General features: G+C 37.5%; 1 protein-coding gene across 3 annotated transcripts in view; it reads left to right on the top strand.

Annotated features, from left to right (window-relative positions):
• LOC150078520 (tRNA pseudouridine(38/39) synthase) overlaps positions 1-12,920 on the top strand; it is a 331,034-nt gene that overhangs the window by 267,350 nt on the left and 50,764 nt on the right. For 2 of the 3 annotated variants that reach the window (XM_090384243.1, XM_090384242.1), the window contains exon 9: positions 6,662-6,725. The exons of the other annotated variant lie outside the window; for it this stretch is intronic. In XM_090384243.1, coding sequence (XP_090240369.1) covers positions 6,662-6,725 — 64 coding nt within the window. The remainder of the gene's footprint in view (positions 1-6,661; positions 6,726-12,920) is intronic. 3 annotated transcript variants of the gene reach the window in all.

Here is a 12,920-nt window from a genome sequence, read left to right as displayed (position 1 = left end):
ACCAGGACGCTTCCTTTTCACACCTTTTAATTAAGTATTTTACTCATTTTTAGGGAATAAAGGACAATTACAAAACGAGGAGGCAGGCTTGATACGCATAAACAAAGCTGCGCGCATGTAGCAACTGAATAAACAACAACATAAAGGCAGAGATACACTATTAACACCTCACATTTCTAGGGGTTACTACCATAAAACAATAAAAATCCAGTTGCGTTTCTGCTAGTGAAATCTGTTATAAACTCGATCTAATTGCATTTGCGATTATACCGATAGCTGGAATTGTGTTGGTTTTTACGTTATTATGGTGAAATGTGTTTCCCCTTCACTGATATAAAAAACATAAAAGCAGCAAAGTTGAATTTTGTTCATCTTTCGCTCTCATTCTCCGCCGTCGCACCGTATATCGATAATATATGAAAAACGACCTTGAAGATAGTGGGCGGCAGCGTTGCCAAACGAAAAAATCAAGAACCGCGTAACTCCGAGTTCGCGTAAGTCGGGGTATTACTGTACTACATATAGGAAACAGCAACCCCAGAGCAACGTATCAACTCTGTGGTACTACACTGAAAGTGGTAGAGAATGAAAAGGACCTGGGGGTAATTGTGTAGGCAGATATGAAGTTCTCTGAGCAGTGCAGCGGGCTACAAGAGTAGCTCATGGTGTCTTGTCAATGATGTACAGGAATTTTTTTAGCAGGGATAAGGAGGTGATTATTCCCTTGTATAGGCAATGGTTAAGCCACGCTTAGAGTACTGTATACAGAGTGGAGGCCTCATTTCAAGAAGAATGTAGAGCTGCTGGAATGAGTACAGAGATGGCAACAAGATCAATGAATGGAACAAAGGGGTGCTCTTACGAAGAAAGGCTTAAGTTTTGCAAATTACAGTGTCTGGAGACTAGGCACCAGCGAGGTGATCTGATAGAGGTGTATAAAGCCTTGAATGGTTTGAGCATGATCAATGCTGATGGGATACTGCCTCTTGCTCAGAATAATCACCTGAGAGGGCATAAATTCAAATTGAGGAAAGACAGATGTAGGATACATGTGCGGAAATTTGCCTTTAGCCATCGGGTAGTTGGTTGATGGAACAGACTTCCATCCCTTGTCGTGGAAGTTGATAGCCTAAATAAATTTAAGGCTCAGCTGGACAGGTATTTCGAACGAAGGGAGGGGTTAAGTGGAAGTATTTTTTTTTTTTTTGGATGAAGCTGCATAAGCTTGCTTTCTTGCATCATATGCCTTTACTAATGCTAATGCTAATTTTAGCAGCGGGAAAGACAGATGTTCCATTGTAAGCAACTAAATTGGTTATTGCTAGGCCAGCTATTATAATTGAAATGTAGAGACTTCTAAATAATTTTATTGAAGATAATATTATCCAATGCACAATTCTGTTAAGTTAAATATTATTAAATAAAAGGTGATTACCCTATATGATGATCTGAAGAAATCTCACCTTAAAAAAAAAAAAAAAAATGTGGAACCATTTAATGCTAGTAAAGGCTGGTTCAATAGATTTAAAATTCAGAGAGAAGTTGTAAGTGCAGATCAAGAACGAGCCGAAACTTTCAAAAAAGAACTTAAAATTATTGAAGAGAGGTGTCCTACTTCTCAACAAGTTTTGAACATAAATGAAACAGGCATTTTTTGGAAACGAATGTCTAAAAGAAGTTTCATATTGAAAGAAGAAGAAAACATGCCAGGCTTCAAAGTGGTTGACTTTATCATTTAGTGGTAATGCTGTGTGGATTTTAAAGTAAAAACCCCTTTTACAACCCAAAATCACCAAAGATACGAAAACTCGACAGCCCAGGGCCATTGGATTAATAGATTCATGATTTTAATTGGCATTTTAAGTTTAATTTTGTACGTAATGTAGTTGCTTACCATATAATTTTTTTTTTTTTTTTATGTAACCCCAAACATGAGGTATTAGAACCTATAGTTCTTAGTACCGTGCTTGGGTTGGAGGTTGAGAAGACGAAAGAAGACATTTGTTGACATTGGACTTGAACTTCTGTAGATTGTAATTATCAGGAAATATGTATGAAGGAAGGTTGTTCCAGAAAACGGCAGTTGAATGAATAAATGAGGAAGATGAAAAGTTGGTTCTGTGGGTTTGAAGTTGGACAGTAAATGGATGTTGGCTGGTGGCGGCACGTGTTCGGACTGTTTTGAAAGAGAGTGCAGGAATTATAGAAGCCAATTCAGAAGAACAGTGCCCATGGAAGTATCAGTAGAAGAGGCATGCAGCAGAAACTGTGCGTCTATGAGACAGTGAGTGGAGAGACTCTGTTAGAGATGAGTCATTAATTAACGTAACTGCCCTCCTCTGAATGGAATCTAGAAGCCTGAGGGAGGTTTTGGGGGCACCACCCCAGATGTGGGAACAATATTCCATGGTAGGGCGGATTTTCGATTTATACAGAGTGAGCAGCTGTTTGGAAGAAAAGTAACGCCCAGAGCAAAAGAGAAAACCAAGTTTTTTAGATGCAGAGGAAGCAATATTTGTAATGTGCTTGTGCCAAGAGAGATTAGAAGTCAGGGTAATCCCCAAAAGAGATATATCATTTTGCCTAGAAATCGGGGTGTCACTAAAGATAAGCATAGGAGCAGAAGAATCCTTTTTGCGAGATATAAGACAAGACTGAGTTTTAGAAGGGTTGAAATCAACTAAGTTGTCTTTGCCCCACTGGAGAATTACCTGAAGATCGGCATTTAAGGAATTGGTAGCAGATTTTCGAGAAGTTGAAGCTAATTGAGCAGGACAAGGTTTCTCAAAATGGAAAGTTGAATGCAATGTGCTATCATCGGCAAAACTATGGATAGGATTTCCAGTCAATGGAAGGTCATTGATATACAAGAGGAAAAGAGTGGGGGAAAGAACTGAACCTTGGGGGACACCGGCATTAGTGGAGAAGTTAGAAGACAGAGAGCCATCTACCATCACCCTCAGTGAGCGATCAGAGAGAAAACTGGATAACCAATTACTAAAAACAGTTGGCAAACCATAAGATGGAAGCTTGTTTAGAAGACTTTTATGCCAAACACGATCAAAAGCCTTTGAGATGTGAAGAGCAACTACTTGGGTTTCACCGAACCTTTCCATTGAATTAGTCCATAAATGGGTAACATAAGCCAGAATATCACCAGTGGATTGACACTGACGGAATCCATACTGGTGATCGTTGAGACGGAAGGTTTCTAGGTAGTTTAAGAGTTGGCGGTTAATTGATATCTCCATTACTTTAGAAAGAGTAGAAGTAATTGCAATAGGACGATAATTGGATGGGAGGGATTTGTCACCCTTTTTAGGAACTGGCTGGATATGAGCAAATTTCCAAGCCGAAGGAAAAACATCTTTGGAATAAGAAAGTGAAAAAAGCCGGCAAAGAATAGGAGTAAGTTCAGGAGCACATGTTTTGAGAACAAGTGAAGAAATACCATGAGGACCTGGAGCTTTCTTAGCATCAAGATTCATCAAAATCCTTCTGATATCCTTTTGACGGAAGACCACAGGAGGCATTGAATGGAGCGTGTTGGGAATGGTGGGAGGTGTTTTACCAAGATCATTAATACATGAGCTGGAAGAAAAATGGGATGCTAGCAGGTCAGCTTTATCCTTGGCTGAAGTGACAACAGAACCATCTGGTTTGGACAGAGGTGGGAGCAGAGATGGGCAAAAGTTGCGGCCAATAGCTTTGGCAAGAGACCAGAATGCTTGGCTACCATTAGGGCAAGAGGCAAGTTTTCTATTCTTAGCCTTTTCAAACTCTAGTTTGGACAGATTAATAACTGCTTTACAATTGTTGCGAGCTTTGGTGTAGGCAGAAAATGAAACTGAAGAATTAGAAACTAGCCAATTACGATATGCAACATTCTTCTCTTGGACAGCCTTAGCACATTTATTGGAAAACCAAGGTTTAGATAAAGGATGAGATTTTAAAGTGGAATGTGGGATAAAGGATTCCATTCCTCCAAGAATAATTTCACTGACACGATCTGAGCAAACGTTGACATCAGAAGTTTTGAAACAGTAATCCGACCAAGGAAAAGAAGAAAAGAAGTCTCGCAGGTCATCCCATTTTGCATTCTTGTAATGCCAAACAACATGAGGTTGGGAATAGCCGTGAGATGAAGGTTCCATTGGAGGAGAGACAATCACCAAGTTGTGATCTGAAGTGCCTAAAGGATCTCTCACTTCGACCGTGTACTTAGAAGGGTTGTTTGTGAGAAAAAGATCAACCATATTGGCTATATGATTAGGATTGTCCGGTATTCTTGTAGGTAACTGAACAATCTGTGCAAGGTCATTAGTAATTGCAAAAGCCTCAGCATCTCGACCTGCTGGGTCGGCGTGACTAGAAAATGGAAGCCAGCTGGAGTTGTGAACATTAAAATCACCAAGGAAAAGTACCTCACTGTTAGGAAAGTTGGATTGGAGAAAGTCAAGTTGCGAAGAGAGGAAGTCAAAGAGCTCCAAGTTGACTAGTGGAGTTGGGAGAACAGTAGAGACAACAGATGAATTTGACACAATGAGGTAGAGATTTTAAGTCAGTGAAGGTCGAAAAGAAGAGATTCCAAATTACCAAGTCTCTGACAGGGAATATCGGAACGGACATGCACAAGTACTACCTTTGAGGCGAAAGGAATCATACAGCGAATAATTTGGGCATCTGAGATGAGCAGTAGATGGATCAACCGATAACTGAGATTCTGTCAGAATAAGCACAAGGGGTTTGGTAGACTGTAAGTGGAAATGGACATCGTTGAGATTAGAATTGAGACCACGTATATTTGTGAAATGAATTAGGAAGTGATTGGGAGGTTTAGATCTTTTCGCAGATAAGCTTGCTCTATTAGTTTGACAATGCATGGTGTTTTCAATAGTAAGAAAAAGTGGGTGGGACATGCTGTATGAAGTAATGAAATTTTTGGATATGGTGTACATGTGGTAAGAATTAGATAGTATGAATGTAATTCTTACCACAGAGCTGTACTACTCAATATGTTCTACGTTGATAATAATATTAGTAAAATAATAAGAGGAGTTTACCTCAATATAATGTGTAGAACACTTCTGTATGATACCCTTCAGAAATTAAAACGGAAAAAATGAAAAAAATCGACACATACCGGTACATTAGAGTAAAATATAAATAATTAAATAAATTTAAGACAATTAAAAATCAAATTAACGCAATTAAAAGAATTTAACGAAAATATTCAAAACGATTTTCCTTCCTGAAGCTGACAACGCTTTTCAACCGTATGGCGTGATCACAGGAATGAAAATTACCGAATCGGGTTAAACCTGATACTTAAATAGAGATTATTTGTCTTCGCGCATGCGCGTAAAGGTCCACGCATTGGAGATCAAATATGGCCGCCGAACATTAACAGAATTCTCGTGTAATTTAATTTCAACGGTTTCTGCAATTAATAGTCGGGTAAAATTACGTTGAATGTTAAGTATTTTGGCTTCATTAAATAAAAAAGTATGTTTTTCGTTAATGGCTTGAAAGGCTAATTCTGACGCTGCTGAACGAGAAGCACGAATTGAGGCTTCATGTTGATTTACACGAATATTAAGAGAAAATCAGGTCGAACCTTGATAAGACGAGTCGCAATCACCGCAAGAAATGTTGTATACCTGATCATTAATTTTTGTTGCGAACGCTGAAAGAACTGAGCGGTTGTTCAGTGTGTAACTTCCGTATTGGCCTAACTACAATTTTAAGTTCGGTATCTTTAAAGAATCTGTTAAGCTGTTTGTGCCATTGTTCAACATATGGGACAGAAATAAAGTATTTTTTGATATTACTATTGTTGATTGGTGTAGTATTTTGTATCCTATCCTTAGCTTGTACCCTAATTCGGTTTATTGTGGTAATGGAATAACCCCTGTTTAAGAATCTGCTAGTTAATATTTGTATTTCTGAGTCCAAAGCAGATTCCGTCGTTGAATATTTATAGGCATTAAGAAATTGATTAAAGATAATCGATCTATTGTATGATAATCAATGTTTTGAATAAAATACAATTTAGCATCTATCGAAAACCTACAAACACCGGTATGCTTCTACATTATAATAGCTATCACCCGCTCACCTACAAAAGATTGATTATCTTTAATCAATTTCTTAATGCCTATAAATATTCAATGACGGAATCTGCTTTGGACTCAGAAATACAAATATTAACTAGCAGATTCTTAAACAGGGGTTATTGATGATTTCAAAAACTTCTGTGTATGAATGAATGTGAACTTTCCCTCATTCATTTATATGCTCAGTCATCTCAAACTGATAGCAATAGTGAGATGCAATATAATGAGCACTGTTTGCAGCAGGGTTTGTTGAGTCTTAATGGGTCAGTGTCTGCTTTATGCTTTAGTCATCATGTGCCACATAATCTGAGGCTAAAGGAAGTGTCACTTGCATTAGGTCCGTATACCCAATGAACTGGCCACTCATTCTATTTTCAGCAGGTTCATTTTTGCTTAGAAGCTATATTTTCTTTTCTGTGATAAGATTTGGTTGAAATGTTTTCAGTGACAAATTAATAGAATATGCATTAACTAATGATTTGTTTTACTTCAGTCCCATATTGGATATGGAATAATTGCAGTGCTAATTATTGTGAATTTTTTAGATATTGGCTCACCTCCTTGATGTTCAGAAATGTTGTAGTAAGCCTCAGTACCATATAGCATCTGGTAAGATTAGGTCTTTTTTTTTTTTTACATTTGTGTAATATACATATTATAATGTTATCTTCAGATGTTCTTAGATTTTTAATCCCTTTTTTATTGTGCTAATATTATTTTTAAATTACTAACATATTGATTCATTTTAGCATTAGCATTAGTTGAGGCATATGATGCAAAAAAACAAGCTTATACAGCATCAGCCAAAAAACAAAACACCTTCCCATTTCTGGTCACTCCAAATGTTTGTCTAGTTCAGCCTTAAATTTATTTAAGCTATCAACTTTCACAATAAACAGATGGAAGTCTGTTCCAGCAATCAACTACCCATTGGCTAAAGGCAACTTCCGCACATCTATCCTACAATTGTCTTTCTTCAATTTGAATCTATGCCCCTTCAGGTTCTTAATCTGAGCAAGCAGAAGTATCCCATCAGCATTGAACCTGTTCAAACCATTTAAGGGCTTGTACACCTCAATCAGATCATCTCACAGGTGCCTAGTCTCCAGGTGCTGCAACTTGCACAACTTAAGCCTTTCTTTGTAAGCGCACCCCTTTGTTCCTCTCACCAATCTTTTTGCCCTTCTCTGTACTCATTCTAGCAACTCTACATTCTTCCTAAGATGATGCCTCCAAACCTGTATGCAATACTCAAAGTTTGGCCTGACCATTGCCTTATACAAAGGGATAATCACCTCCTTGTCTCTGCTAGCAAAATTCCTATATATCATTAACAAAAGCATTTTGCAAATAACAAAATAATAGTTGAAAATGATTTAATGCTTGAAAGGAAGTAATTTTTCGGTAAGATGAATTATCTTCAAAGAAGTAATGCCTTCCAAATTTTGCCATTAAGTAAATTAAGTCCAGTATATAATCAGTTTTATTTAGGTTTAATAAACCTATAAATAAAACTGATTATTTGACTGGAATGCATTTCATTCTGAATAAGGGAGTTTTTAATTAACTTCTAAAATTCTTTCATCTCCAATTTTTCTAATCTTTTAACTAAACAGATAGTGCTGTGAGTTATTTAAAAAGCTTTTGCTATTTTTATTATTAGAAGATTTGGACATCAAGCCTGATAGAACAAGAACAAAAAGGGAACACAAGCAGCATGCCATTTTTGTTCTTACATGGTCAAATAGAGACTTGTTGAATATTTACACTTTCATTTTTATTGACAAGTTGAAGCTTTTATTCAGTAGAAAGGATGGCTCTTTTCTATCTTAAAATGTTGGATGCACACATGAGTGTTCCAAGCTATGAAAAATTCTAAATTAATCATACCAGATTAAAACTAAAGGATTACTGAAGTATGACTATAGTGAGCCAGTCAGCAGAAAAAAAGAGTGGGAATGAAAATTCAAAGAAACACAGTATTAGTATTAGATAACATTATATTAGTATTGTGAGAGTAATCTACAAACCAGATATTGTGAAGAATATGATGAGAGTTTGTACTTGCAGATGGAATAAGCAAGCAAGTATGAATGTCTTATTATGGGTGACTTTAATCTTCCCCAGATTGATTAGAATAAGTGGGAGGGAAACTCAGAAAAAAAACTTATTTAAATAAACTAGATGATTATTATTTGTACCTGCATATTACAGAAAATACTAGGGGTGAGAATAATGTCCCATGCTGAAATGGATGGCTTTGCAGCTGGCTGGTAAAATAGAGCAGAAAAAGACAGCATGAGACAGCTAGAGTGATGAAAAGTACCTATAACAGGTACAAGTTGATCTGTAATAGTACAATAAATAAGGTCAAAGTGGGCCAAGGCTGTGTATGAGAAAGCATTGGCTAAGAGAGCAAAGAATGGGAACAAAAACTTTTTTCACGTATGTGAATACAAGGAAGAAAAAAGTGAATCAGATTGGACCTTTGTGAATGGGTGTGGAAAAGTCTTAAGACAACCCAGCTGATGTTGTGGATGAATTCAACAGGTACTTTGCATCTGTCTTTACTGACAAAAGACCTTTATACTGAGGAAGAGGCTGTGTGAATGAGGCTGAGCCATATGAAATTAATGATGTCATAATTACAGTGATTGTTTATTAGAAAAACTTTTGAGCATAAAGGCAAATAAGGCTCTGAGAGTTGATGATTTATACCCTGTAGTTTTGAGGGAGAGCGTGAGGTATGTATTGAATACCACAATGTATTGAACCGTCGAGGTTAATTATGAGAGCATCTTTGGACTCAGGGGAGATTCCTTTGGATTGGAGAAATGCCAGTGTATCACTGATACTTAAAAGCGGTTCTAGCGGTAGAAAAATACACTAGTTTGTGCTCTCACCTAATCAGATATGAACACAGTTCTTTTGTTTACATCACATATATGCCAGCTACAAGGAAAACCCAAACATTTACCACTAAAAATTCCAAGACCACAACTGTTGTTCAGTGCTTATTATGTTCTAATTATGTGAAATTATAGTCTTACAAAGTTGTGAAGCTGCTTTCAAATTAATATTAAGTGTGTTTTTTTTTTTTTTTTTTTATATGGTACATCTGTATGTCTACAAATTACGAGTGAGAAGCTGGTAACTACAGACAGTTGGTAACTTAGTATAGTAATACCCTGAAGTTAAGCGATAGGTGGGTCCGACGAAAATCTCTTAAGTCGAATTCGCGTAAGTCGGGGTACAACTTTGCATATAAATACATTTCAATTTTGTTTAATTGGGACCAAGGACTAACAAAGACACTAGTTTAGAAGAAAAATATTTAATAAAATTGCAGTTCTTTATACATATTAATACAAAATATGTATTAAAAAAATAAATGAGTTACGTAAAAAACTTAATTCAATGTCGATGGCTTCATAAAACCCAACAAATTCGTCTGACGAGACAGCGCCTTCTTTTTTTTTACATAGAATTTCTACGTAGCAAGCTAATAATTTTTTATTCCTTGCTTTGTAGTTATAATGCGTTCTTCGTTGGAGTCTATGTTTTCTAAAATTTTTAAGCCCTTTTCAATTGAGTTGAGACCTTCTGTCACGCTTGCAATTGTCATATGCTTTTCTGGTGGAACTGGGTCTGAAGTGTCGGATACTTCAGTGAAATTTTGCTCACACATCTCTATGAGCTCATTCATTGTCAGCTCCTGACTATGTGAATCCAACAGCTCTTTGATATCATCACCATTGACTTCCAAATCTAATTGACTGGCAAGATTGACAGCTCCTTCTATCACAGGAGTGATATGATCAGTTTCTGGCATTGTTTTCATCTCGTTTTTGAAAAAAAAAAAAAAATGGACAAAGTTTCTTCCAGAGACCATTCAATGTTTTTTTGTGAATTTAATCCCAAGATTCTTCAATGATTCTTATGGCATCTAAAACATTGAATTGTTTCCAAAAGTCTTTAACAGATATCTCAGTATTTTGTCTCATAGCTTCATTCAGATGTGCAAACGAGCACCTCGTGTAGTAGGCCTTGAATGTTTTGATGACTCCCTGGTCCATCGGTTGAAGCAAGCTAGTTGTGTTTGGAGGCAAAAACACAACTTTCACATGTAGGTCGAAATTAATTAGGGTGGCAGGAGGGTGACCGGGTGCATTGCCAATAAGAAGCATCACTTTAAATGGAATCTGTTTAGACTTGCAATAATGTTCGACTTTGGGTATGAAGTGGTGACCAAACCAGTCCTCAAAAACGGAAGCTGTCACCCAAGCTTTATGATTTGACTTCCAAATAACTGGTAAACTAATTTTAGATATCTTTTTTAAAACTCTTAGGTTTTCGGAGCGATAAATTAAGAGAGGTTTTAACTTGCAGTCACAAGCTGCATTCCTGCCAACCATCACTGTCAGTCGGTCTTTGGAAACCTTAAAGCCTGGAAAGTTTTTTTTCTTCGTGAAAACGATGTAATTTCCGACAAAAGTTGAGCAAGAATTCGAATGTACACATATAAATATGACAGTTGGAATGCAATTTCTTGTGTGCAGCTCATGCGGCAGCAAAGTTGAATTTTGTTCATCTTTCGCTGTCCGCCGTCGCACCGTATATTGATAGCATATGAAAAACAACCTTGAAGATAGTGGGCAGCAGTGTTGCCAAACGAAAAAATCAAGAACCACTTAACTCCGAGTTCGCGTAAGTCAGTGTATTACTGTATGACTATAGTGGTAGGAAAGATCGAAGCAGTGATTAAGAGTGCAATTCAGGGACATTTAGATAGATTTGCATTCTGAAGAACACACGCCGTGGCTTTGTTTAGGGTAAACCATTCTTAACTTACTTAGTGGGCTATTTCAACACAGCTAACTGGGTCAAAAAAAAACTATTGTGCTATTGTGATCTCATGAGCTGGATTTAGGGAATAATTTTGACATATTTGAATTTTATTTATATTTGGAGTTTATTTGGATTTAAGCAAAGCATTTGACTCGTTCCTTCATGAGAGGTTATTGGATAAGCCTGAACAGGTTGGGATTACTGATAAGATTTTAAGATGGATTGCTGGGTGGCTGCAGGGCAGAAGGTTGTGTTATTGAATATTCTTCAGATTGGGTTAACATCGTTAGCGAGATACCCAAGGAACAGTTTTGATTCGCTGTTGTTTCTCATTTTCATAAATGACACTGACAATGGAATGGAAGGTGTGATGTCAAAGTTTACAGATGACATAAAAAGATTGACAGAGTCATTAATAACCAGTGCCAAGCAGTGATCCTTCAGGATGACTTGAACAGACTTCAAAGATTACCAGAGAAGTGGCAGCTATGTTTTAATGCTGCTAAATTCAAGTTCTTACACTTGGAGAATAGCAACCCAAAAATAAATTATACACTTGGTGGAGTTGAATTAAAAACAGTGGAGGAGGAAAAGGATCTGGGAGTTACAATATGGACAGATAAGAAGTTTTCTGAATTGTGTAAACAGGCAGCCAGGAAAGTCCATGGTGTCCTATCGATGATTTATGAAGCATCCTGTAGAGATGGAGAAGTCATAATACCCCTCCCCCCCCACATATTGATAGTGTTGATACCCAGAACCAGCACACTACCACCTACACTTTTTCAGCCTGCTCTGCAGAGGTTCTGCACCCCCACAGATGAACAAGGTGGAGATGGGCAAATGCCTAGGAGCCACCAGCAATACCCTCCCCCCACACACACACCCTAAACAACTCAACTTTCACCCCCGTGGGCTCTCTTCTGTCTCCCCCTTTCAACTAGGTGGGTTCCTTTAATACTACTACCTCTCTACCACTTCCTGTCTTCTATCACCTTCAACTTTTTTTACTGGGCTCTCCCTGTCTGCAGGTTTGGCTGCCACAGGGTTCACTGCATCAATATTTTCATACTTCCTATTGCCCAGCCTGCCTCCTCCTGATGCTGGATGGTAAACTACCATCCAGTATCAAGAGGAGGTGGTTTTTATGTGAAAACACAGTCCCCTAGGCTAAGAGACTGGATGAACGACAACCCACACTAATACTATACGAACACTCACTAACCTAAGTAAATCTGGCTTTTACAGAGTTTTGTATTCATCATGTTGTCTGACGTGGAGATGGGGTAAACCCCCCGGAGCTGCTTTACAATTAACACTGCACACTGTCCTAAACAATTCCAGAACTAGGGGTCATAAATTCAAATTACAGGGCTTAAGATTCAGATTAGATTGTAGGAAGTTTTCTTTTAGTCAGCAAGTCGTTGATAGCTGGAACAAGTTGCTCCTTGCAGGTTGTTGAGGCTGACATTTATAATAAATTCAAAGGTCAACTGGATACTTACTATGTGAAGAAGGATGCATATAATTTGTTTTTTTTTTTTTTTTTTTGTTTTGTTTTTTTTTGCTAGTGCAGGAAAAGCCTGTGGCTTTCTTGCATTATATGGTGAATTCTATAACTAGCGGCAAATGATCTGATTAGCTTACTTGTATTGGGAACACTTTGGACCCTACAAGGAGAGAAGCCATCAGGGGTACCATTATTTGCCATGAAGACCTTACTAAGCTTATGCTGACATTAGAGATCTCATTATTATCCCTAAGATTCACCATTCCGAAATGCATTCTGGTAGAATGCATTTCAGTTTAATTTAAGGCAAACTTCTAGCCTTCATGGCTAAAAGTTTGCCTCTGTCACCGAAGGAAACAGTGAGTGAGAGAGAGAGAGAGAGAGAGAGAGAGAGAGAGAGAGAGAGAGAGAGAGAGAGAGAGAGAGAGAGAGAGAGAGAGAGAGAG

The sequence above is a fragment of the Mastigoproctus giganteus genome, chromosome 11, assembly GCF_048544385.1.
Source record: "Mastigoproctus giganteus isolate SK-2022 chromosome 11, ASM4854438v1, whole genome shotgun sequence".
Taxonomy (NCBI): Eukaryota; Metazoa; Arthropoda; class Arachnida; order Uropygi; family Thelyphonidae; genus Mastigoproctus; species Mastigoproctus giganteus.
This window is presented reverse-complemented; position numbering and strand designations above follow the sequence as displayed.